The 25,441-nt window shown below is 38.6% G+C and overlaps 1 protein-coding gene across 1 annotated transcript in view; it reads left to right on the top strand.

Moving 5' to 3' along the window:
• Positions 1-25,441, top strand: part of COL14A1 (collagen type XIV alpha 1 chain) — a 253,116-nt gene that overhangs the window by 19,340 nt on the left and 208,335 nt on the right. Inside the window, exons 3-5 of the mRNA XM_056108162.1 lie at positions 9,396-9,512; positions 12,735-12,878; positions 19,014-19,100. Of these exons, the coding sequence (XP_055964137.1) occupies positions 9,396-9,512; positions 12,735-12,878; positions 19,014-19,100 (348 nt within the window). The remainder of the gene's footprint in view (positions 1-9,395; positions 9,513-12,734; positions 12,879-19,013; positions 19,101-25,441) is intronic.

Here is a 25,441-nt window from a genome sequence, read left to right as displayed (position 1 = left end):
GCCAAGAACTAACAAGTTTTTAACCTTTTTAAAACATTTCCAATGATTTCTAGCTTTGTTTAGTTGAACTTTGGATAATACTGGAATATGTATTTATATTTTTATTTCTCTTCATTTTTTAAAAGTATATTATGGGTTAGCAAAGTATGGGTCAAATTTGGCTACTGACTTTTCTTGTAAATAAAGATTTATTGAACATAGCCAGACCGATTTTTTTTAACATATCATCTGTTTTCATTTTGTAGTGGTAGAGTTTTATAGCTGGCATAGACTGTATAATCCATAAAATTTGAATGTTTGCTATCTGGCCCTTTGCAGAAAAAAATGTGCTAATCTCTGAAGTAAGTGCACTATATGAAGTTGCATGCAAGGTGACACTACTGAACAAACATGGCAATGTCATAGAATGGAAGGAAATATTAGTACTGAAATCATTTTTCATTATCTGAGCAAGGAAGTCTAAATGTGGGAAGACAGTTGCTTCAAAAGTGGTTTTAGGTTGTAATGTCTAATGTTTGGATTTGAAACATTAGATGCAAGAACCCCTATAATCTTATTTCTTAAATTTAGGCAGACTTGTTTGCAATTAAATGCAACTGGACCTTGAAAATAATGCTAAAATACTTAAGTTTATTATATTTCTACTTACTTCATGGAACACCTTGAGTACAGACAATTCTGACAAAAGAATGCATTTAGCAGAGGCAATTAGAGAAGTGATAATGGTACTCTTTGATAATTCCCCCTGTGAGCTTAGAAACTTCCAACAAGGCACAGGTCCTTAGGAATAAATGGTGAGAAAGTCACAAAACCCTTCATATTTTGCCATTTCAGGCTAACTTGATTCAAAAATGGACATGCAGGGCGTAACTTATCATGTGAATTCTCTGGGATATTATCAGGAATTCTGCTTACCAGATAAACATTGTTAGCAAAATTCAGTTTTAAATGAACTGGGATAGCAATATTGAAGTGACTCATATTTAGGAATCACATGAATTTTAGCCATAAGACTTGATAAAGTAAGGGGGATTACTAGAATATTACATTTAATTCACCCAGGAATTAACCATTCAGGGCCTAAAGTGAGTAAAAGATGAGAAAGAATGACTCCAAGAAGCATTGAAAAAGGTAAAGACGACAGAATTTGTTTACTAATTAGATATGGAGGTAGAAAAAATGGAGAAAACATCAAAGGTTACTACGAGGTTTTATTGCAAAAGAACTGAGTAAACGGGGCCTTAGTTTCAGATTTTGCCATTTCAGGCTAAAATTTAGCCTTAATTTCAATTCCTGTATTATTGTTTCATTATTTTTTGTTGTAATTATTTGTTTATCTAAACACTGAAGATAATGGTTTCCTTATTCTTATCTGTTTGTTTTTTGCAGAGCAATGACTTAGTCATAGGAGACATTTGTTGAAGGATTAATAAGAGAATAACATGAATATAGAATTCAGTCTTAGCTGACTGTGTAGAACTTGAAGGTGTTTATGGAGCAAGAAGTGATGCCTGGTACCTAGTTTGTTATCTATAGCTTAAAAGAGAGATCAGGACAAAAGATTATATCTGGATTATTTTGTGCTTGGGAATTTGCTTTAGGAGCAAATTTACTGGATTTTGGGGTATGAGTTGTAGAATTAGGAAGGGTATCCCTGTGGATAGAAGTGAGCATGAAGTCTGGTAGAAAACTGTTAAAGTTAAATGAATAAAAAGGGTCACAAAAGCAATTTAAGGGCAGTCAGAAGATTGTGGTGGTCTGGGAGTGAAGGATGTAGACTTTCAAGAAGGAAGACAATGGCGCCGGGTGGGGGGGGGGGGGGTCGGGTCACATGCTGGACAAAATTCCAGGCAGAAAAGGCTTCAGATGTCATTGGCTTTGGCTTGTTTGAGAGTACATGAGACTGTTGGAGATCTGAATTCTGTGTCTTCCATGACACCATTTATTTACATGATAACTGGGCAAAGAATGAGTAATATGGATGCTTTCTTGGATTGGGTTTCAACTTTAAAAGCAAACATACCAGAGAATCCTGCAGGTTGGCCAATTTGACACCAAGTTTCAAAGCCACATGTGATCATGTTTACTAGGCAATAAAGAACCTTGCCAATGCGGGCTATGCTGACTTGCTGGATGATGATAAGGATTCTCAACCTTTCTATTGTCATGGTAAAGGTAAAGGTAAAGGCCCTCCCGTTGATCGTCGATTTGCTCGAGCGGGCCCAGTAACGTCTCCACTGGAGACTTTGTTGTTACTGTGTCTGGCATATCGAATACTCTCGGTAGCTTGCCGGGCTCTCCGAGAGGGGCAGAGGAATCGAACTCGGGTCGGCCATGTTGGCCGCTTGTAAGGCAAACGCCCTACCCGCTGTGCTATCGCTCCAGCCCCTATTGTCATGACATCTTTGAAATCATGCTTATGCACAAATTAAATAAGAAATTCTGGTAGGTAGAAAAATCTAACCACAAGGGTGTTCATATTCCTACTTCCAGAATTCATCAGTGTATTAGATGGCAATAGGGACTCAAGATGTCACATGGAATGAAGATTTTCAATCTCCTGACCTTAAAATTGGACAGAATTCAGGAGGAAGGCAGAATGGCGCATCAGAGTGATGCCAAGTCGGGAAGAATGATCAATCCTTTTGGTACTGAAGATATTAGGAAGCCACAAGTGAAGGACTGTGGAAACTTAAGTTTTTCCTAGCTCAAAAATGGAAGAAAATAGATTCTCCCTCAGATCCTCACAAATAAAATCTACCTTTTCAATCTTCTAATCCCTAGTCTTGTTAGAAAATACTATTTTGGTTTTTTGTTTGTTTGTTTGTTTGTTTTGACACACCCAGCAGTGCTCAGGTCTTACTCCTGGCTCTGCACTCATGGATCACTCCTGGCTGAACTCAAGAGAGTATGTGGGGAATCAGGGATTGAACCCACTTATCTGAAGCATGCAAGATAAGTGTCTATCCACTGAACCATCACTCCAGCCCCAAATTTTACTGTGTTTTAAACCACAAAATTTGGACTCACTAGTTAACTTGCCCTAGGAAATGAATAGAGTTGGTATTAAAAGGCAGAAGGAAACTTCACTTTTGATTAACCACGAGTCAGCAGAATGAATACCCCTTCCCCTTCATTTTGGCTGGATTTAGAGGAGCTTTCATTTAAAAGGAGGGAAAGAAGGGAAAAGGGCAGGAAGACTCCTTAAGCGAAATGCCCCAGAATGCACTTTCCCAAGGCGTCTCTGCATGTAATTCCCCATGAAGAATTTACCCTGCCCAGAGGAAGTCACATTAATCCCAAACCTTGTTTCTATCTGGGTTATTCCAGCATCTTCTTCCTAAGGCAAGTTGTTAAGCTAAGCAGAGCACAGAAAAAGCAATGTGTTGGCTGTAGGGAGAAATGTGTATAGCATGACAGAATAAATCATCCATACTTCCTCAGAGTTTCAGTCATTCTGTACTTGGTTGTAGCAGTGTTTGTGTTGAGTGGTTAGAAGGAACCACTGAAGGTAAAGCAACTGTCATTTAAAAACTTCAAAGCATGTAAAATTGGAGACTTTGCATTGGTGCTAGATTTAGCTTTATAAAGATCTCTGTGTTAATATCTTGACACTTTTTGGGGAGGGTCAGTTATTAGCATTCAGCCATGTTTAGAAGTGGAGAATATTTTTCTTACTGCTGTTTTCAATGTCTTTATAATGAATCACAAAATTATCACATTAGGTTTGGTGCAAGATAAAAAAGAACTCAACACATCCCACAGTAATTTCTCAATTTTTAGTTTATCCTATTTATAAAACATTTGGCCTACCTATTTAAATAAAATGATGAGATAAAAAACCAAGATTCTTTGCTTTTTTGAAAGATAAGGTAGAAAAAGAAGCCAAATTCTTCCCTGCTGTTTAAAAGATATTTTATGTAATAAGTATAATTGGCTGCTCCATGCTTTTGTGCTTATCTAAGCTATGTTTTGAAGGGAAAATAACTGCCAGGGCCGGAGCTAGAGTGATAGCACAGCGGGTAGGGTGTTTGCCTTGTACGTGGCCAACCCGGGTTCGATTCCCAGCATCTCATATGGTCCCCCAGCACCACCAGGAGTAATTCCTGAGCCAAGGGTAACCTCTGTGCATTGCCGGGTGTGACCCAAAAAGCAAAATAATAATGATAATAATAATAACTACCAGGGCCTATACGCTTCATCCCAGTTAGGCAGATATTTTAGGTGGCAAATTGAAAAAAAAAATCTGGCTGAAGGAAAGTATCCTTGCTAACAGGAAATGAAGTAGTTTTTATATAATTAGAGTAAAAACTGCATAATTCAACTTCAGAGGGGATAAAATCTAGAGATATTCTGGATGTAGTTTCTTGGAACTAGTGACCTTTTTTTTTTTGGTAGATCATGTCATTGGAATGAAATAACTGGACCTATTTTCCATCCTTCCATCGCTGGACACAAGTTTCCTATTCTTAGGAAAGTCAGCCTGACCCGATTTGAGTAATTTTCCCAAGACCTAGCCAGGGGAGATTGGAGGGTACGGCCAAGGCCCCCTGCTGAAGGGAGGGAGTGTTATTCCTTGGAAGATAACCAGATCCTTGCTAGGAAGGAAACGGGGGGGGGGGGGGGGGGTGTGTGACGATGGGTAGATGGGTAGTGAAGAACAAACAAACAAACAAAATCTCCATTTTGGTGTTTCTGAGTAAAAAAGTGGGGTTTTGTGGAATTAATATATCAGAAGTAAATCTTGCCATCTGTTGTAACTTGCCAAAACAGCAAAATTTTACTTGAAGTGAAAGAGAAAGGAAGAAATAGAAGCAAAAAGAAAAGAAAGAGGAAGGAAGAGAAGAAGGCAGGGTAGAGGGAAGGCAGTGGTCAGAAAACTAGTTCTTTAATAAATATCTAGATACTGTGAAAGAAAAAAATTGCTATGTAACTGAAAACAGTGAAGCTTCAATGGCAGAAAATAAACATTCCTTTTCTGCTACGAGGTTGGACTTCTATGAGGCCAATTACAATGAAGTTCCTTGAGTTGAAAGAAAATCTTCCCTCCGAAAATATACGGCAAAAACCAAAAATACCCCTTCCTTTTCAGTAACAGAGAGGAAGCCAAATGACTCCCCCCACCCTGCCACCAGATCGCTGGTCAGTTATCCTGTTCAGTCTTGTCCTGCACACGAAGCCACATTGCACTTCTCAAAGGATGAATGTATTGGTTTGCTTTGGGTCCTGGTGTGTGCCAGAAATCCAACTATAAACTCTATTCTTGTCTTTTTTAAAGAGGTCAGGATATTAATGGACGTGAGTTAACTTTTGAGTCAAGTTCATGCAAGCATTTGTACTTATTCCTGGAAGCCCCTCCTTTGTGCTCACAAAAAGAAAAGTCTTTCCTTTTGTCTGGTATTAAATATACACACATATTTGTTCCATGAGATAAGAACAATTATTTCTTCACTGCACTTCCAGTGTTTCTGTCAATCTTGCTGCCTTTCTTTGGCACAAGTCCTAGTGCCTTTCATATAGGGGAAAGAGCTCACTTTGAAGTTCAAATGTGTGACCTCATGGTTCTTTCTTTCTTAACAAGTATTTCTTCTTTTCACTATTTTTTTCCCTTCAAAGGCAAAATCCTAAAGGAAACGTGAACTTTGTATCTAAACAAGGTTTTCTTTGCCTGAATCTGAGCATATTTATGCTTGTATGGGCAATACCTGTGGTTTAATGATAGAAAATGGTGGAGCTGCTTTTTGCCTGTTGTTGTAACAGAACTATCATCATAGGAATGGTTTGTAAATGGTCTCAGTAAGATTTGGTGATTGCATTTGCTTTGCACTTTATTTCTGTGAGTACATCAATGAAGGCACTACAGCTCTGGGTTTCAGAGGAACACCTGTATTTTCTGAGCATGACCCTGCCAGGGCCAAGGCATGGTCAAAGTTACCTATTACTTTCTGCCCAAGGTTAGAAGGTTAGCTACTGAGTAAAGAGACGTTGCAGGCTGCAAACTCAGACTACGTTTAAAGAACAGTCACCTGGGTGGAAAATGCCGGAAAATCTCCCAATCTTTAACTGAAGAATGCTAAATATTGTTAACTTCTTTGCCCTTCTGGAGATGTCAACACACCTGGGTGCTGACAAAAACCTGTTAATTCTCTTGGAATTTCCTAGATGGAAGCTTGAAGGCTGCTTGCACTTTACCCCTTGGTTTCCAGGCACACAGGTTTTCTGTACATTCATACATTCAATACTACAATAAGCTTGGCTGCAATGTTTCCCAGCCCTTTTAACTTGGCACCAAAACTGGCTCTCTTGTTTAACTTTTGGTCCTAAGTAAGAAACAATTATTTTATTACTTATTGAATCTCACTTATCAGTGCTACTTAATGATGATACTAAATTTTTTTTTTAGTTTTAAATTGTTTTTATTGAATCACCATGAGATACAGTTTCAAAACTTTCATGTTTAAGTTTCAGTCATACAATAATTGAATACCCATTCCTCCACCAGTGCACATTTTCCACCACCAATGTCGCCAGTATACACCCCTCTTTCCAACCTTCCCCCTGCCTCTATGGCAGACAATTTCCTCGATACTCTCTCTTTGCTTTGGGGCATTATGGCTTGCAATATAGGTACAGAAAGGCTATCACGTTTGGTTCTTTTTCTACTTTCAGCACACATCTCCCATCCTGAATTATTCCTCCAACCATTATTGACTCAGTGATTTCCTCTCTATTCCAGCTGCTTTCTTCCCCAACTCATGAGACAGACTTCCAAAGATGGAACAATATTCCTGGCCTTTATGTCTACTGTCTACTGTCCTTGGGTGTTTTTCTCATATTATGTTATTTTATAATGATGATACTAAATTAATGCTGTCACTGTCACTGTCCTCCCATTGTTCATCAATTTGCTCGAGCGGGCCCAGTAACGTCTCCATTGTGAGGCTTGTTGTTACTGTGTTTGGCATATCGAATACGTCACGGGTGGCTTGCCAGGCTTTGCCGTGAGGGCTAGATACTCTCGGTAGCTTGCCGGGCACTCCGAAAGGGGCAGAGGGATCCAACTCAGCTCAGCTGGGCCAGCCACGTGCAAGGCAAATGCCCTACCATTGTGCTATTGCTCCAGGCAGTGCTACTTATTAATAATATTCAATAAATATTAATTTGAACTAATAAATAACCCTTATTAGTAATACTCAATAAGTAAAACGATAAAGCTACCTCTCCAAGTTGCAGATTAAATAAAATATGATTGCTTTTCTGTTTATCCAAATGTTAGACATAGGCACTTTCTTCTTTCTTTTCAAATTGGATGCTTTTATGGTCAACTTATACTTCCTTTTAAGCGTGAGAAATGTAAACTCATTCTCTCACTCATGCCAATTAAGAAAAAAAAAGTTTCTTTTGAATGGCTAGCATTCTCCCCTGAGGTAGAAGAACGCATCTGGGTAAAGAATAGCACTTTAATGATTGTATTCTTGAGTGTTTCATGGCTTCAGAGGGGTAGAGGTTTGTAGAGGAAGTTCTTTGGTTACCTAATTCATTAAAAGGTGACTTCTCAACAGGGATCTTCTCTCAAAGATGTAGAGCATCTCATTTGGGGTAAGAGATTGTCATTCACTAGAGTATGTGTCTTTTATGTGCAAACTTGCACAAGTCACTCAGCTTCTCTTTATCTGTTAAATTGGAATAACAAAGTATTTTTTGCAAGGATTCTGAGCTTTTGAGATGATCCATTAGATGAAGTATGGGGAACGGAGAGCAACATTGATTAACACCTATTCTCACGTTGTGTGTCTTTAATCCTAAAGTTGTCATCTATTCAGTGAAGAAGCTTTTCTGTCATCTTTTTTTTTTTAAAGAGACTTTGAAAGAAATAATCCTTGCTCAAAGTACTCTATCAAATATTTGGCAGAACTGGGCATCAAAGGAATGCCCAAACTCCATATTGGCATGGAGTAACTACATGTTTATTTCTGTCCTCGCCCCCATCCCCTCTATTCTCTGAGCAAGAAAAATTGGGTATAAAAGTAGTTAGAAAGCACTGACACTATTTTGTGCCACTTTTATTTTCTTTGACACAATAATTTAAATATTATATAATAAATTGTTTTTATTACAGTGCTGGGGATCAAACCCAAGACCTCATACATGAAAGATAAGCACTCTACCACGGAGCTATGTTCCTGTTCCCAGCAAAATTTTCTTTAAAAAAAAATCCTTACTATATTTCTTTTGAAATTTTGGGACGTTGATATATGGCTCCCGGGAGGTGTTGTGAGGTTCAAATGACTTATGCAAAAGTATTACAGAACTACCCATTTCTGTGAACTCATGGGAAAGATGATGTATACTGGAACATGTATTTTTCAGGGGTGGCTGTCTGGGAATCAAATTCTGGGCATTACACGTGTAGGCAAGTACCCCACTACTGAGTCATATTCCCAAGCCAACAGGGGTGATTCTTTATGCTTGTTTGTTTTGTTTTGTTTTTGTTTTGGGGCAACACCCAGTGATGGTCAGATGTTACTCCTGGTTCTGTGCTCAGGAATTACTCCTGGCAATGCACAGGGGACCATATGGGATATTGGATTGAACCCAGGTTGGCCATGTACAAGGCAAGCGTTTTATCCACTGTACTATTGCTCTGTCTCAACAGGGATGATACTTGATCATGTTCTATGTGTATTTCTAAAAGGTATGAATTAACTACACTTATAAAATTTTTATCAAATGCTTCTCAGTGGAAATGTTATTACTGTGACATACAGAATGGTCTTTTTGTTTTTATTTTATGTAATAAAATATATTACAGTATGAAGTGAAAACTGAAATTACAAACAGTTGCCAGTAGAGTAGATGATATAATTTCACATGTTCTTGGGGCAGCAGCAATAGTACCATGGATAAGGCATTTGCCTTGCATGTGACTAACCCAGATTTGATTCCTGGTACCAATTATGGGTTTCTGAGCCCGCCAGGAATGATCTCTGGTCACAGAGCCAGGAGTAAGCAATGAGCACTGCTGATGCGGCCCAAGAACAAACAAAACGTTTTTTACGTTAAAAAAATAATCCGTTCTTATGACATAGTTTAATAACATTTTAAGAGATAATTTCACTTATTAGACTAGAGAATTAAATTTTAATCCAGAGTTATAGTTCTTTGTCACAAGATCAGGACTATTTGACAGATGCTTAAGTAAGAAAAATTTAAGTAAGAAACAAAAGCTCTTGCTTTTGTTTGTTTGTTAGAAACAAACCCATTAGTTAATGGGATTGTAGAAAGAATTTGAGACAGATGAAGTGTTATATATTTTTATTACATTGCATTCACTATTCAGTTTAACAATTGGATGCTTAAATATTCCAACAATAAAATATTTTTTTTCTTTTTAGTGTCTCCGCCAACACGGTTAAGATATAATGTATTATCATCTGATAGTATACAGATTTCATGGAAGGCTCCACGAGGAAAATTTGGTGGTTACAAACTTCTTGTGACTCCAGCTTCAGGTAAAAAGGATCAACTGTATTTTCTGAATTTCTATCACTTTTTTTATACATAGGAAACTAAAAGTGTGTAGTCATAAGTATTGGCTTAAAGTCATCTTTTTGGTTTTATTTACTCTTTTGAGCTTGAAATTTTGGATTCTATCCAAGGAAACAAAAGTCCATATTCTCCAAATTCTTAAGAGTTATTATTGGGTTCACCATAATTTTCTTCAAGTGAAATTTCCAGGCTACTAAAAGTCTTGATTAATTCTATTCCAATATTGGCCTACTGGTCAACAGTCCAGACTGCCTGATAGTCTATTCTATAAAATTACATGTTAAAATAGAAAAGTCGAGGATACACTGTGGAAGTGAATAAACATAAAGACTTAAAATAGCAACTACCAAATAGTACTCAATAAATAACACCCCAATTTTACAGTCTTCAGCATATCTCTCAGCAATCATACTTTTCTGGGACCCATTTTCACATAGCTTACTATAAATACTTAGAAGGAACATATTCTATTATTTATATTGGTGATAAAGTTTATATAGAACAAAAGTCCTTTTCCCCCCTCATTTTTATTGCAGTACCCTGGTTTACAATAGTGTTAATGGTCATTTCATGCATATTTCATTTCAGCACCATACCTATAGCAGAGTGCCACTTCCCTCCACCACTGTTCCATGGACCCCCTCCAACCCACCTCCCACCCTCCTCTCAAACCGCTTTTTTCTTTCTGATGTCTTTGGCCATTTGATAGTCCCTTACTATGTTTATACAGCAAGTACAAGAGATATTATTCTTCTGACTTATTTCACTCAGCATTGTACCCTCAAGTTCCATCCACATAGCTGCAAATTGCATGATTTCACAGGACTCCTTTCTATTGAAGACCATTTTCCCAACTCAGTGATAGAGAGAGATATTCTGTTGTTGGTAAATATGGTCATCTTACTGCTTAGTGAATTTAAAATCTCAAACAAAATGAACTTCTTGTTTAGCAGCTAAGAAGGAGAGTTTTATTTGATTTGATTTTTATTCATTTTTGTTTTTTTGGCTGTCCCTAATGGTGTTCACAGCTTATTCCTGGCTCTGCACTCAGGGATCACTCCTGGTGGGCTTAGGGGATCATATGGGGTGTTGAAATTCAACCGAGGTTGGCCATGTGCTGGGCAAGCATTTTACCCATTGGATTAGTGCTCTGGCCTGGAATCTTTTATATTTTAAATTAAAAACTATTACCTATGGGGCCAGGAAATTAGCTCAGTTGGCTGGCATACACACAGGAGTTCAGGCTCAATACCTGGCACTGCATTGTCCCCTAGGCATTACTGGGAATGACTCGTCCTCTGAGCACTGAACCAAGAGTAGCCTTTGAGCACTCTTGGGGATGATCTCCAAACCAAAACCAACCAAACAGAAATTACTCATAGGGGCCAGAGTGATAGTACAGCTGGGAGGGTGTTTGCCTTGCATGCAGCCAACCTGGGTTCAATCCCCCACATGCCATATAGTCCCCCAAGCACTGCAAGGATTATTAATTCCTGAGGGTAGAGCCAGGACTTAACCCCTGAACATCACCGGGTATGACCCCCCCTGCCAAAAAAAGCAAAAATTACTCATAGGCTCCTTTGAATCACTTCTGGTTTAGTGGTAGTAGATGATAACTTTTCCCACATTAGACAACTGAAGTGACCCACCTGTGATGAGCAATATTATGTTCTCAAATCTAATCCAGTGCTTGAGGGAGATCTTTATTTTAGTGAAGCACCACATGAAAGATTTATTTGGCACACTACTCAGGGGAAGAGTTTTAAATGATAAATGTTTATGAAATCAGACTTAACATTTTAGACACAAATGTAAGGAAGTGAGTTTGGGCAAGAGAAATGCTCAGCTCTGCCTTCTACTAGCAGGTGGCTTGGATGAGAGCAGTGTCAAACTAGAGACTTAGCAATTATCCTATTAAATATGGTTAAAGCAGATTGTAATCTGTGTTTGATTCAGTCATTAAATTTCAGACCCTTGGCTTGCCCTCTTAAGCCCGTATTCTCCCTTGAACATGTATTTTTCTCTCTCTTCCCTCGTGTCTTTCTAAGTAAATTTTGTTTAATAAAAACTTCTTGCTCCACTTAATTTTTTCAGACCCTTTTGATATTATTGTGAAGGGACAAAATTAATTTTTGTTTGCACAGACACTCACCATGCCAGAAATTAGAGAAGAAAGGCATATTTGAGATTGTGCATAGATGTAAAAATTTTAATCAGAAAACTCAGGCAGCAATCTAATTTGAGGGAAATATGATGAGAATTTGAAATCTTATTATGAGCCAAATTACCTTTTTAGGGCGCGCGCGCGTGTGTGTATGTGTGTGTGTGTGTGTGTGTGTGTGTTAGAGCTGGGAATCGAACCCCTAGGTCTTACATATGCTAAGCAAGTAAGTGCTCTATCTACCAATGAGTCACATCCCCAACCCTGAACCAAGCTCATTTTTAAGTGACCGGGCAATGAATATTTTCTTTATGAACCTGAGAAGTGATGACTGGAATCCAGATCATATGAGTAAATTTCTTATGCTTCGAGAATGCTTTAACTCACATTTTTGAAACCTTGGGGGGAAATATGCGATTGTTTATTACATTTAATCTTCCTGAGTCTTATTTTTTCACTGGCAATTGAAATTCTTTCCTTGAAGAATATGTCTGATGTTGAGGGCTTACTACTGTCTTCAGATTTATACTGTGACATTCTCCAGGGAAGAAACTGCATGTAATGATAAAAGGCTTTTGTGAATACTTTTTTGTGAAATATTTATTTATTTCTTTAATTTTGTTTTCTGGGTTACACCCGACAAAGCTCAGAGATTACTCCTGGCTCTGCTCTCAGGAATTACTCCTGGTAGTGCTCAGGGAGCCATATGGGATGCTGGGGATCAAACTCAAGTCAGTCATGTCTAAAGCAGGTACCCTAACTGTTGTACAATATCTACAACCCCCCAAAAGTGTTTTTAAACTTAATTTAGATAGCTATGCTATGCAAACATTACAATAGAAAATGAGAAGAAAACTTATATTGAAATTAGATATTATGTATATATGTACTATAATATATGTTGGAATATTTGTACTTTAAAAATCTGGTTAATAAAACATTTGAGTTGCTGGTTAATAAAACTTCTAAAAACATATAGTTAACTTATTTTTCAGAACTGATATGACTTTTTCTTTTATTGTAGGTGGAAAAACCAATCAGTTGAATCTGCAGAACACCGCAACTAAAGCAATTATACAAGGGCTCATGCCAGACCAGAATTACACAGTTCAACTTATTGCATACAATAAAGATAAGGAAAGCAAGCCAGCTCAGGGGCAATTCAGAAGTACGTATTTACAGGGCTTACCACCACGTGACTCGGTTCTAGGTCTAAGTTAAAAAATCCTAACTTCTATACATTGGAAGAGATCTTAAAAGACATTTAGATCCACCATCTATTAGATTTTTCATTCTATAGTATTCTTCTGCCTCTCCTTTCACAGACTTTTACTGATCCTTTGAATTTGAGTTTGCAAAGACACTTCCTCACACTGTCTCCAGAAACTCACTCCTATGGCTCTTGTGCGCTGCATGAAATAGGTGCTCAATAAAAGTGGGTCAAATGAGAGTGGGTGATGCCTGATCTCTTCTGTAGTATCCCCAGCAGGGGCCCTTCCAGATCTCTGATAACAGACTATGCAACAAAGCTTTGAGCTCCTTGCACAGGTCATCAGTTGCCACTTATGTGCCAGTTTTCAAGACAAATAGATTTGTGAACATATTCACATGCAACATGGCAAAAACACTCTCTGCCCCTACAGGAGAATTGGGAAGAGAACTTATGAGGAATGGCTTTATTTTTGAGCTAGTTCTTGAATAATGAGGTAAGCAGATAGACAAACGATGAGTTATACAGACATATTCTGAGCTGAAGAGAAAGCTCTGAGCAGCTCAGTCTAAGATAGCTTTCACTTATACTGAAAGTCAAATTAGTTCACAAAGGTCATGATTCCTCTGCCTTCTGGGAGATATTTATTCATTGAATCATTCATTTATCCCCCATTGAATAAATATATATTGCATGCAGCTAAGAGTTAGGCCCTATTCCAGACACCTAGAATATAACTCATTCCATTCCCTGTGGAACTTGATTCCTTCCTTGTAGCTCAATTGTGGATGGCAACGTTTGTGTGATCTAAATACAAACCCAGGCAAACTTTCTCTGTTACTTTATTAACAATTGATTATTAATGAAGTAACGGTAACATTATCAGCTCCTAACAATCCCAACATACCACTAAACACAGTTTTAAACATCATAAAAATATCGGTAGACTAGACTAAGGAGTCTATCACAGACTTCAACAATTGGTGCTTAGTGGCCTGTTTCGTCTATATCCTCTCCCAACCCACAGTATTTTGAAGTGAATCCTAGAAATTGTTTCAAATAATCATCATTTTAAAAATCCTTTCATTAGGATTGATCCACAGGTTCTAAATTGTGTGCGTATCAGCGTTCTATAAGGGTTTTCTATGACTTCTTTTCATTTTTCCATTTATGTATATGCATACATACATGCATACATACATACATACATATACATGAGGCCACACCCAGTGCTCCTTGGAACCTATTCCTGGCTCTGTGCTCAGAACTTACACTGGGTTTCCTCCCACTGGTATTCAGGGCAGAATATGTTACTTGGAATCAAACCCAGGCTTCCCACAAGCTTTGACTGTATTCTTCAGTCCACTGACCCATCTCTCTGACCTTCTCCGAAGTAATCTTTTATGACATTTATTTTGTGATAAAAATTTTCTTATTTTGGTTAAAACATTTCCAAGCTGGGGATATGGCACAAGTGGTAGAGCTTGCTATACATATATGAGACTCTGGGGTCAGTTCCTGCACTGCATACGCCTCCCACCACTTTAGCCTTGCCTAGTGGCCCCTGAGAACCACTGGGCCTGGACACTGAAGAACTGAGCACAAATGAGATAACTACTCCATCGATTTAAACAATAACCAATTTTGTTAACCTGCCACATCTTGAAACTTCCAAGAAAAGATATTTGTGAGGTGATTGTCAGGAGAACCTGCACATGTTTTAAATCTTGCATTCATTTAAGATTCACAGTGTCTGGAAGTTCCAGGCAAGTTTGGTATTATTTTCCATATAAATCTATCTTCTTTCTCCTTGGAACTGTACTTCAGTTTCTGGCTTCTGCTAACTTTTGTAGAGGACAAAATAAACAAAATAAATCTTCCTGAAGTTTGTGATATGCAGAAAAAAAAAACACAGGAGAGAATACTCATTTTGCATTAATCTGACTATAATGTAAATGATTATTTCAAATATTCCATTGACTTTGTCACCTGAAAAACATACTTACATTAAAATACTCTCCTACCAGCCTTTATACCCACATCACTAAAAGCTCAGGAAGTTGTCAACTTACTTAGCTCTTCTGAAATGATCTTATTAAAATAGTCTGATTAGTGGAGGAATGGTATGTGAGCTTCCATCTTTTTAGCTGTTATTTTTATTGGCAGAATAGAGGGATTAGTTCTTCCCAGATGACACTTTGTAAGAAAGAAATAAAATGAAAATAACTTTGGATGGCTTCATTTTTCATTTTCCATTTTGCGCTTCAGTCACATTTTTTGCTCCCTGTGGGATGGAATTAAAAGATAGTCTTCCCCTCTCCCCTCCCTTATTTTAATTGGATCCAGGACATTGATGATCCTACATATAAGTTTATAATTAGAACAGAGTTTTAAATTTTTTTAAAAAAATTTGTTTTGGGGCCACACACATTGGTGCTGAGGGCTTACTCCTGGCTCTGCACTTAGAGATTACTCCTAGTGGGATTCTGTTCAAGGGACAAAACCTTGGTTGACTTTGTGGAAGGCAAGTGCCTTACCCACTATATTTATACTCCTAGCCCCAGGGCCTTGGATTCCTTATAAATCCATCTTCTGTATGCATGCGTGCATAAGAAACAATCTTTGGCTTTAAAGCTAGCTAGAAAGTCATATCAGATGTGCAGGATGTTATGATTCCAAACCTAGAGAATGGTTGGCCAGAGAGAGCACAGGAGTGGAGGAGCTAGTCTTGCACGCTGCTCACTCTGACTAGACCTCTAGCTCTGGACCGTGCTCTGAACAGCCACTGTAGCAACCACCCCCAGTCTGATCAGTGGGTAGTTCTCCCCCAGCACCACCAGATGTGATATGCCCCCCAAATAAAGAGTCAACAAATATAGGGCATGCGTTTGTACTGGGAACTCAACTGCTTCCAGCTTGGGTTTCTTTTGGGTGCAAATGGGGTGTTGTTATCTGGCTATCATTGTGTTCACTTGAGCTCCTTAGTCATGGATCAAGGCTATTGTTATGGTAAACACCACTTGGGACCAGAGTGATAGCACAGTTGGTAGGGCGTTCTCATGGTCAACCAACTGGGTTCAATCCCTTGCTGCCTATAGGGCCCCAAGAGCCTGCCAAGGGTGAGCTCTGAGCACAGAGCTAGGAGTAAGCCCTGAGCACTGCTGGGGCACTCTACCCAATAAAGAAAACCCCTCAAATTCCACTTTGCTCAAAGCAGTCTGTTTTGTCTCTCAAATTTGCTTTGTCTGAGAGTTTAGAGTGACATATATTACACCTTGTACATGACCTAGTGACCCAATTCAAAGGGACTCATTCTTCTTTTTCATCTCTAGACTTGTGTACTGTCCTGTATTGGCCAGCTTTCTTTCTGGTCACCAGTTTCCTCTTTGGAATGACATTTTACTAGTGTCTGCCTGCAAAGTCTTGCTCGTCTTTCCACGTCTGGCTCAAGTATCTCTTTTCCATATGAAATATTCCCCAGTATCTACCTCTGGAATTGTTCTTCAGATTTATTTCTACTTTTGCTATAGCTTGGCACAGGTTTCCTTGTACTAACGTTGCAGTATTATTTTCTTTGATAGAACAAAGCAATTTGAGGCCATCGTTTGTTTAAGTTTGGATAGAGATAAAGACACAGATTTGAAAATTATCCATTGAATGGTGGGAGTTTAAATTGTGGGATTGTGAGATGTCCAAAGATGCAAGGCGATTTTAGTGTGTGATTATGCTTCTAAAATGGAAGCAGAAAAGGGATAAGAAATAAGAATTTCGTGGAAGGGCTCTGAGGAATACCAGAAAACCCACAGTAATGCCTTTGTAAAAATGAAGAAAGAAAAGAATTTAAGAGATCTGGGTTCCAAAGTAGTCATGGCTTTAAGAAGTCAGAGAATAGAATCTGAAAATGCACCGAGATAATTAGAAGCCAGTGGGAATATGAGTATCAAGTCATCTTGTATCTGTTCTATTTTTTAAATCTTGAAATTTAATCTTGGCTATCTGAAAGCTAAGGAGGATTTCTAAGGGAAATAAGAGAATTAGAGAAGCATGACCTTGGCAGATGGCAGGTCATAGACTCTTTCTTTCAGTGTAGGGATGGAAGCCAGTAGAAAGAGAAGGAGGAAGAGAAGATGAGAAAGACAGTATTAAAATGAAACAGTATCATAGAGGAGACAGGAAGAAAGGTTCAGAGAAAAATCATTACTTCACTTAAGTATCTCACCCTCTGATAAGTTTGTTGATTTCCAAGAAGTGCATATAGCAATTAAATGAGCTCTATCTTGGCTACACATCATTTTGCTTCTTCACAGGGTATTTCATTTGTGCAGAAACTACTTCCATTTTGGCAGTAGGCTTGAATGTCACAAACAACTCAAGCTCCAACCAATAGCAGAAAAGCTGCTGTAGTGCTTTAAGCAGGAAAGGCCGTAAAAAATAAAACTGGTGGTGGAGCTTGGGAGGAGTGTTGTAAAGTGGTGTTCTTTGAAGCTTTTTCTAGCCATGACCCTTTACTGAGCTTATTTCCTTCCTGTGCCTATCTGTCCTACCCAACCAGCCCCCTATTATTGTGCGTCTGACCCCTAATTATGCAGTTTTGACCCATGATTACCTTGGAATATTTTTGGGCTGTGTAGGACTATATGGCCCTCCTGTTGAGAAACTGTAATAAAGGCTCATGAAGATATGAAGATTGTGGGTCTCTGAAAATCACAAAATATGTTGCATGAACCATAATGTCCAAAAGTTAAGGGAGAGAGAGAGACAGAGAGAGAGGGGGGGGGAGAGAGAGAGAAAGAGAGAGAGAGAGACAGAGACAGAGAGAGAGAGACAGAGACAGAGACAGAGAGACAGAGACAGAGAGACAGGAAAAAAGAAAAAGAAAAAAAAGTGCCTTCCATAGAGGCAGGGGTGGGGTGGGGTGGGAGGGAAACTGGGGACATTGGTGGGGGATGAGTACACTAGTGAAGGGGAGGGTATTGAAACATTGTAGGACTGAAATCTAATCATGAACAACTTTGTAACTGTGTATCTCACTACGATTCAATTAAAAATTTATGAAAACACATTGCATGATGAAAGTGACAAAAATACTTAACTATTTAGAGCAGAGGTACAATATTTGTGTAAAAAAGCTTTGAAAGCAAGTTATTATGGGATTGTCCACTCCTATCAGTTCCAAATGATGATACTCATGACCATATGATCTTTTTAATTTGGGGGAAGTCTCCCAAGCAGTGTTCAGGGTCCCTCAGGGTCACCTCTAGCAATACTTGGCTATGTATTCTATGCTAGAGCCTAGTAAGGTGGCATTGTTCAGGCCCAGGGATGCTACATGCAGCAGATCTTGGGGGAAGCCTACTGTGCTGGGTCTTGGGCCCAACTTCAGGTGCATGCAAGGCTTATGCTCTGGGGCTATATCACTGGCCACCACATTCTGTTTGTTCAGAATATTTGTTGTTGTTGTTTTGGGGCTACACACTGTCCCCACTTGCCTTCTTTCAAGTCTTTAGAAGTAATAGTCTCTCTCATATAACACTTGCTGTATTCCCACCCTGAAATCCATACCTCCACCCTACTAGCTATTGTTCCTGTATCCTGTTCTTCCTATGAGGGTTGAGCCCAATCGTTATGTAATCAGAAATATTTCCTAATCATTCTCCACTGGCTTATACCTTCCTACACTTAGGCTCCAGCAGGGTTTGAGGAGTCATCTGTAGCACTGCTGATGGAACCCAGAGTGGGAGGGTGGTGGTCTTACCCCTTGTACTGTCTCCCTGGCTTCTCCTACATGTGGTTTTATGAGCTGTGTCTTGGTGACTTAGCCTCCTAGTCCTTCCTGCTGCCGTGTTTGAAAGGGTGTAATGGAGTATTTACATTTATTTGGTAGATCTGCTCATAATGATAGCTCCATCACAATAATACTTTATGTCCTTTCTACTCCTTCCCAGGATAAGGTTGAAAAAAATAGCAGTTTCAGTCTTCGGGAATGAGATACTATCATGATGTTAATTTCAATATTTGCAGGGTTATAGTAAAACTCACTATGTTCTTCAACTTTAAGGTAACATATTGTTGTATTTTTATTTTTTTCCCCAGTTAATGATTTAGAAAAAAGAAAGGATCCAAAGCCCAGAGTCAAGATTGTGGACAGAGGAAATGGGAGTAAACAGTTTTCACCTGAAGGTCAGATTTTTTTTTAATTTGTTTATTTTGAGTTTTCCTAACAGGCACCGCTCACATTAGGGTTGTTGGTCTCATCAGCAGGGCACAGACTAAGAATGAGTCTTTGCCCTCCTTGTTCCCTTCCAGTCTCCTGTCTTCCTATACACAGTGCCAACACTTCCTTCCCGCTGACTCCCAAATTGCATAACCAAGATTTAGTGGATGGATTTTTTTTACTGCATCAGTGACAGAACCTGTTCGTGTACCTCCATGCATGTTGCCAACATTCAAACTAAACTCTCGTTTCTTTCGTGGTATATAGAATTAGCAAAATCTCATTTTTTTGTCTTTCCCCAGAAAAAAGTTAATCTATTCAAGACAAATCACTCCCCAGATTCTCTTGCTTTTTTTCTCCTTCTCTGCCCCTTCTCTGCCCCCGCCCCCTGCCACACCTCCAATCTTCTTCAATGCCTTCCTACTTCTCTTGCAAGAGAAGTAACAATTCTTAGTATGGTAATTTCTGTACCGTAATCTTTCTCCCCCACCTATGAGCACACTCTGTCCCCACTCATCTTCTTTCAAGTCTTTAAAGGTAATAGTTTCTCTCACATAACACTTGCTGTATTCCCACCCTGAAATCCATCCCTCCACCCTATTCGCTTTTGCTCCTGTATCCTGTTCTTCCTATGAGGCCTGAGCCCAATCGTTATGTAATCAGAAATATTTCCTAATCATTCTCCACTGACTTACACCTTCCTACACCAAATACTTTCATTGGTGCCACTTGTTACACATTTTACACTGATAATTTTAGTACTTATTCTTGCCACGAAATTGGAAGCTGCACAAGAACAAGGAGTGTCTTTTTTTTTTTCTTTTCTGTTTTTCACTGACACTGCGACATCTAGTAGTTTCTGATCAAGTGCTTCTGAACAAGTGTTACCGTACAAAGATCTACTGAATGGAAAGAAGTATAAATGGTCTATTGAAAATGTCAGCTCCTAATAACTAAGATATATTGTCATTTATCAACTTTCCTTCATGTTTGTTTTCACACTTGGCCATTTGCTTTTTCAGTTCCTGCTCTATGAATATGCAAACATATATGTAAGCCTGCCAAATTCTGTTTCTCTTATTCTGTGCATTGCTTTTTTTTTTTAACATGAAGAACTGTCCGTATTACTTCAGATGGGAGTCTAGAAGTAAGTTGTTTCTACAGATAGTCTACAAGTAAATTACTGCCTAAATTCTAAACCTGCCATTACTGCTTTTGTGTATGGGTAACTTATACTAGTTATCCAAATACATGTCTGTTTCATCATCAGGATTAAATGTGTTCATATGCACAAATTCTTCTAATACTGTTCGCCATTAGATAATGTTAACTAATCTTTTTTATTTAAAAATGTTTATGTGATACTTTGTGGTTTACAATATTATTACAATGATTATAACACCGTGCCCATCACCAAAGTACCCAATCCCTCCCCTTAGAACTCCAACACTCCACTATCCATCTCCCACCCCTAACCCAATTGTGTGGGTCTAGATTCCTTTCAATGGTCAGGTAGTATCCTTAGGAATAGATTATCATGATTACTACTTGGGCTGGAGCGATAGCACAGCAGGTAGGGCATTTGCCTTGCACGCAGTCAACCCGGGTTTGATTCTTCCACTCCTCTCGGAGAGCCTGGCAATCAACGGAGAGTATCCTGCCAACATGGCAGAGCCTGGCAAGCTCCCCATGGCATATTCAATATGCGAAAAACAGTAACAACAAGTCTCACAATGGAGACGTTACTGGTGCCTGCTTGAGCAAATTGATGAACAACGGGAGGGCAGTGCAGTGCAGTGCAGTGACTGATTACTACTATTACTAAATAATAATTTATTAGCTATTATTTATATCAAAGAACATTTATATATTTTCTTGTTTTTGCTATTGCAAACATGTTGGAAAAACTGAAACTGAAATTATAGTTTACAAAAAATACTCTTGTAGACTTAAAAAATACAAAATTATGTGCAAATTTTTAATTTTTTATTAGTCTACAAAGGAGAATTAAATTGCTTTTAGTAATTTATACTTCTGCCAATGATGTATAACCATACTTATTTTCATATTTCCACAACGTTTAAAATTCTCATTGTTTAATACATTTTCTAATAATTCTTACTAGTTTATATTTCTTTGATTAGTGTTAAAGTTGAGCAATTTAAAAAATCTTCAGTGGTCATTTGTATTTTTCGCCATCTTTCCTAAAGTTTCTTTGTCTTTCTTTGAATATAGAAATTTTCTAAATCTTGCATATATTGAAATCTTGTTTTAATAGTGATGCAAGTATCTTCATTATAGCATTATATAGTTTCCCAGTGTGGGTCCTTAAAAATTAGCAAGTTGAATTCCTTTGTACCAGTATTTACCCTTTCTGCTGACCTTCTCTCTTCTTTTGTACTAACTGGTCTTATATCCAAAGTTTATTTAATGCAATTAAAACTAAAATTATGGCAAAAGTATTATTCTTTTATGGATTTGGTTGAATGACTTTTAGATTATGAATATTTTCATCTAATGGTTTGTAATTTTATATTTATATTATTTATTGTTAACATAATTAATAAGAGTAATAAATAATAAATTAATAAGACTAATAAATTAATAAGACTAATAAATGATAAATAAGACATAAAAATTATATAATAAACCGTTTTTTCTAGCCCACCAAATATAGTACAATATAGCAATAACCCTTATATCTTTTTAAGATGTTGCCATTATTATTGAATTTATTGTTTATCATTCTATTGCTGGGTTGGAGCAATTAGCATAGTGGGTTGGGCGTTTGCGTTGCATGCAGCCAACATGGCTGACCCGAGTTTGATTCCTCCGCCTCTCTAGGAGAGCCTGGCAAGCTACCAAGAGTATTGCATCCCTGTGACGTAGCCGATATGCCAAACACAGTAAAAATTGTCACAATGGAGATGTTACTGGGCCCACTAGAGCAAATCGATGAACAACGGGCGGACAGTGACAGTGACATTCTATTGCTATTATAATTTTAATTTATATATAATTATATACCATATATAAATCCTTAAACCATACTTAGGTGTATTATTATCATGGTCATGGTGACGGTCCTCCCGTTGATCATCGATTTGCTCGAGCGGGCCCAGTAACGTCTCCATTGGAGACTTTGTTGTTACTGTGTTTGGCATATTGAATATGTCCCGAGGAGCTTTCCAGGCTCTGCCGTGCAGGCGAGATACTCTCGGTAGCTGGCCGGGCTCTCGGAGAGGGGCGGAGGAATCGAACTCGGGTCGGCCATGTTGGCCCCTTATAAGGCAAACGCCCTACGGCTGTGCCATCGCTCCAGCCCAGGTATATTATAATATCATAAATTTCATGTATTTTTATCAAAATGTATGCAAACTTTTGCATTTTACTTTTAAAATATATAATTTTTACTTTTAAATAAAAATTAAGAGAGAATAAATTTTTGTTGTTGTTTTTTGTTTTGGGGCCACACCTGTTGGTGCCAAAGGCTTTCTCCTGGCTCTGTGCTTAGGGATCACTCCTGGTGGTCCTCAGAGGACTATATAGGTTGCTGGGGATCAAACCTGGGTTGTGTGTGTGCAAGGCAAATGCCTTACTCACTGTTCTCTCTCTCTAGCCCTTAGAATAAAGTTCTTAAGGATAAATATATACTAATGTAGTTAATGCTTCTATTTTTTGTGTTTCAAATTATTTTTTCTATGCTTTTTTCCCAGATTGTGTAAATGTTCCAGTTTTGACAAATTTGCTCTAAATTTTTTTGTATATTTTCTGAACATGTAGTAGAATTTCTTTAGAACATAACATAGATATCTAGTTATTCAGTTGCTGTGTGTTTGTGGGGTCTTTGTTTGATGTTATTACACCTAACACATTAATGTGTTTGCTATATTTATTATATCTTATTTTTATAATATCCTAAATTGTTTGTTCATTTCAGTAATTATAATATTTTCCTTGTATTAATTTTTGAAGGGTGTTTGGGCTAAACCGAGTGGTGCTCAGGGATCACTCCTGTCTCATCTGTGACACCAGGAATTGAACCCAGGTTGTCCATATGCAAAGCAAGCACCTTACCTGTTGTACTGTCTGTTTGGCCTCTATAGTCATTTTAAGACTATAATCATCTAAGTACTGCTTTATCTGTACCACAGATTTTGATATGTTACATTATTATTACACAATTTTTACTATTTTCTGATTTCCAGTTTGCTTTTTGCCCCTTTGATCTGTGAGCTACAGGGATAGATATTATTTAATTTCTGAACATGTGAACCTTTTAAATTATTTTTAAATAATTAAAATTATTTAATTATGTCCAACTTGTTTAAATTATTGGTAGGAATATATTTTTAAATTGTTGAGATATTTCATTGTTTGAATTTGTTAGATTTTTTTTTCTTTTTGGGTCACACCCAGCGATGCTCAGGTGTTACTCCTGGCTCTGCACTCAGGAATTACTCCTGGTGGAGCTCAGGGTATCATATGGGATGCTGGGAATTGAACCCAGGTTAGCCATGTGCAAGGCGAACACCCTACCTGCTGTGCTATCGCTCCAGCCACAAATGTGTTAGATTTTTAAGATAAAGGCAATATTCAAAAGAAGTATCACATCTTTTATACCTTTATCCAGTTTTACTCACCCTTTCTAAATAGCCAAAATCATTAGTTTATGACTTACATTCTTGTGGATTTTATTTTAAAAGGAAATAGATTTTAAAATATTGTTATTGTTATGAAGAATTTCACATGTGAGTTCTCAGATGATTTTTAGTTCATTATTCTTTATCATACTGTCCCGAAAAAACTCACAGCCAGCAGATGATTCCAAGCACTGGGAGCCTTCCAATCTGAACCTGGCAACGCATGAGCCCTGAGCACTGCCAGGTGTATGTCTGGTGAGATCACCTCAGCAGTGTCGGGGTGATCCTCATGGGGGTCATCCTTGAGCATCTGCCTCTCTGGGTCTGAGCAGTAAACCATCAGGCCCACAGAGGGGGGCTGAGTATTGCTGGAGTGACTCAAAGCCCCACACCCCCAAAAGAAAGATCTATCTTTTGTTGGTAGATGAGTGTTGGGTGTATGTTTTTCGGGTGGCTAGGGAGAGACCCGGTGGCTCTCCCTCTCACCACCCACATTTGGTGGTCTCCGGCTGCTCCCCCAGGATAACAGTTGGGGATCAAACCCACAACCCTACCAGTGAGACACACATTACACACTAAACTGCGGCTCCACGCCTACTCTGAGACGCACCTGGGGTATCTGAAGAAGGATCCTTCATTTAGCATTTGCTTGCTTTACTCATTCAATCTGCATCTCTTCAGGACATCCCCAGGCTCCACCTTCGGGAGGGCTGTTTCAGGTCTGCTGTAGAGACAGAGAGCTGGAGTAGTCAGAGACAATAGAAACAAGGGCCAGGAGGACTGAGCCATCTGGGAGGATTGTCGCCAAGGGGGAAGGAGAGTGCACGTGGGACAGAGGATGGACCACTATAATAATGATAGTGGGAAATTATCACTCTGGGCAAAACGAAGTCCTTTAAAGGAGGTAAAGTGATATGCATGATAATCTTTCAGTAATAGTATTGGAAACAGTGCCTCAGAGGAAAATAAGAGAGAGAGGATGAGAAAGAAGAAGAAGAAGAAGAAGAAGAAGAAGAAGAAGAAGAAGAAGAAGAAGAAGAAGAAGAAGAAGAAGAAGAAGAAGAAGAAGAGAAGAAGAAGAAGAAGAAGAGGGAGAGGGAGAGGGAGAGGGAGGGGGAGGAGAAGGAAGAAGAAGAAAAGAAGGAGGAGGAGAAGGTGAGGGAGAGGGAGAGGGAGAGGGAGGAGGAGGAGAAGGAAGAAGAAGAAGAAAAGAAGAAGGAGAAGGAGAGGGAGAAGAAGAAGAAAAAGAAGAAGAAGAAGAAGAAGAAGAAGAAGAAGAAGAAGAAGAAGAAGAAGAAGAAGAAGAAGAAGAAGAAGAAGAAGAGGAAGAAGGGGAAGAAGGGGAAGAAGGGGAAGAAGGGGAAGAAGGGGAAGAAGGGGAAGAAGGGGAAGAAGAGGAAGAAGAAGAAGATGAGAGAAGAAGAGAAAAGAAGAGAAAAGAAAAGTGTCTGGCATAGAGGCACACTGCGGGAGGTAGAGCGGGGGAGGGAAACTGGGGAATTGGTCATGGAAAATGTGCACTGGTAAAGGGTCAGGTTTTGGAACATTGACTGAGATGCAATCACGGGCAACTTTGTAACTGTATATTTCACAGTGATTCAATATTTTTTTTAAAAAAGAGTTGGGGTAGGACTGAAAATGTCTAGGAATAGGGGTCTTCCTCT

This window comes from Sorex fumeus, unplaced genomic scaffold (genome assembly GCF_029834395.1).
Source record: "Sorex fumeus unplaced genomic scaffold, SorFum_2.1 ptg000002l, whole genome shotgun sequence".
Lineage (NCBI taxonomy): Eukaryota > Metazoa > Chordata > Mammalia > Eulipotyphla > Soricidae > Sorex > Sorex fumeus.
Note: the sequence above shows the minus strand (reverse complement) of the source record. Positions and strands in the feature narration are given on the sequence as shown.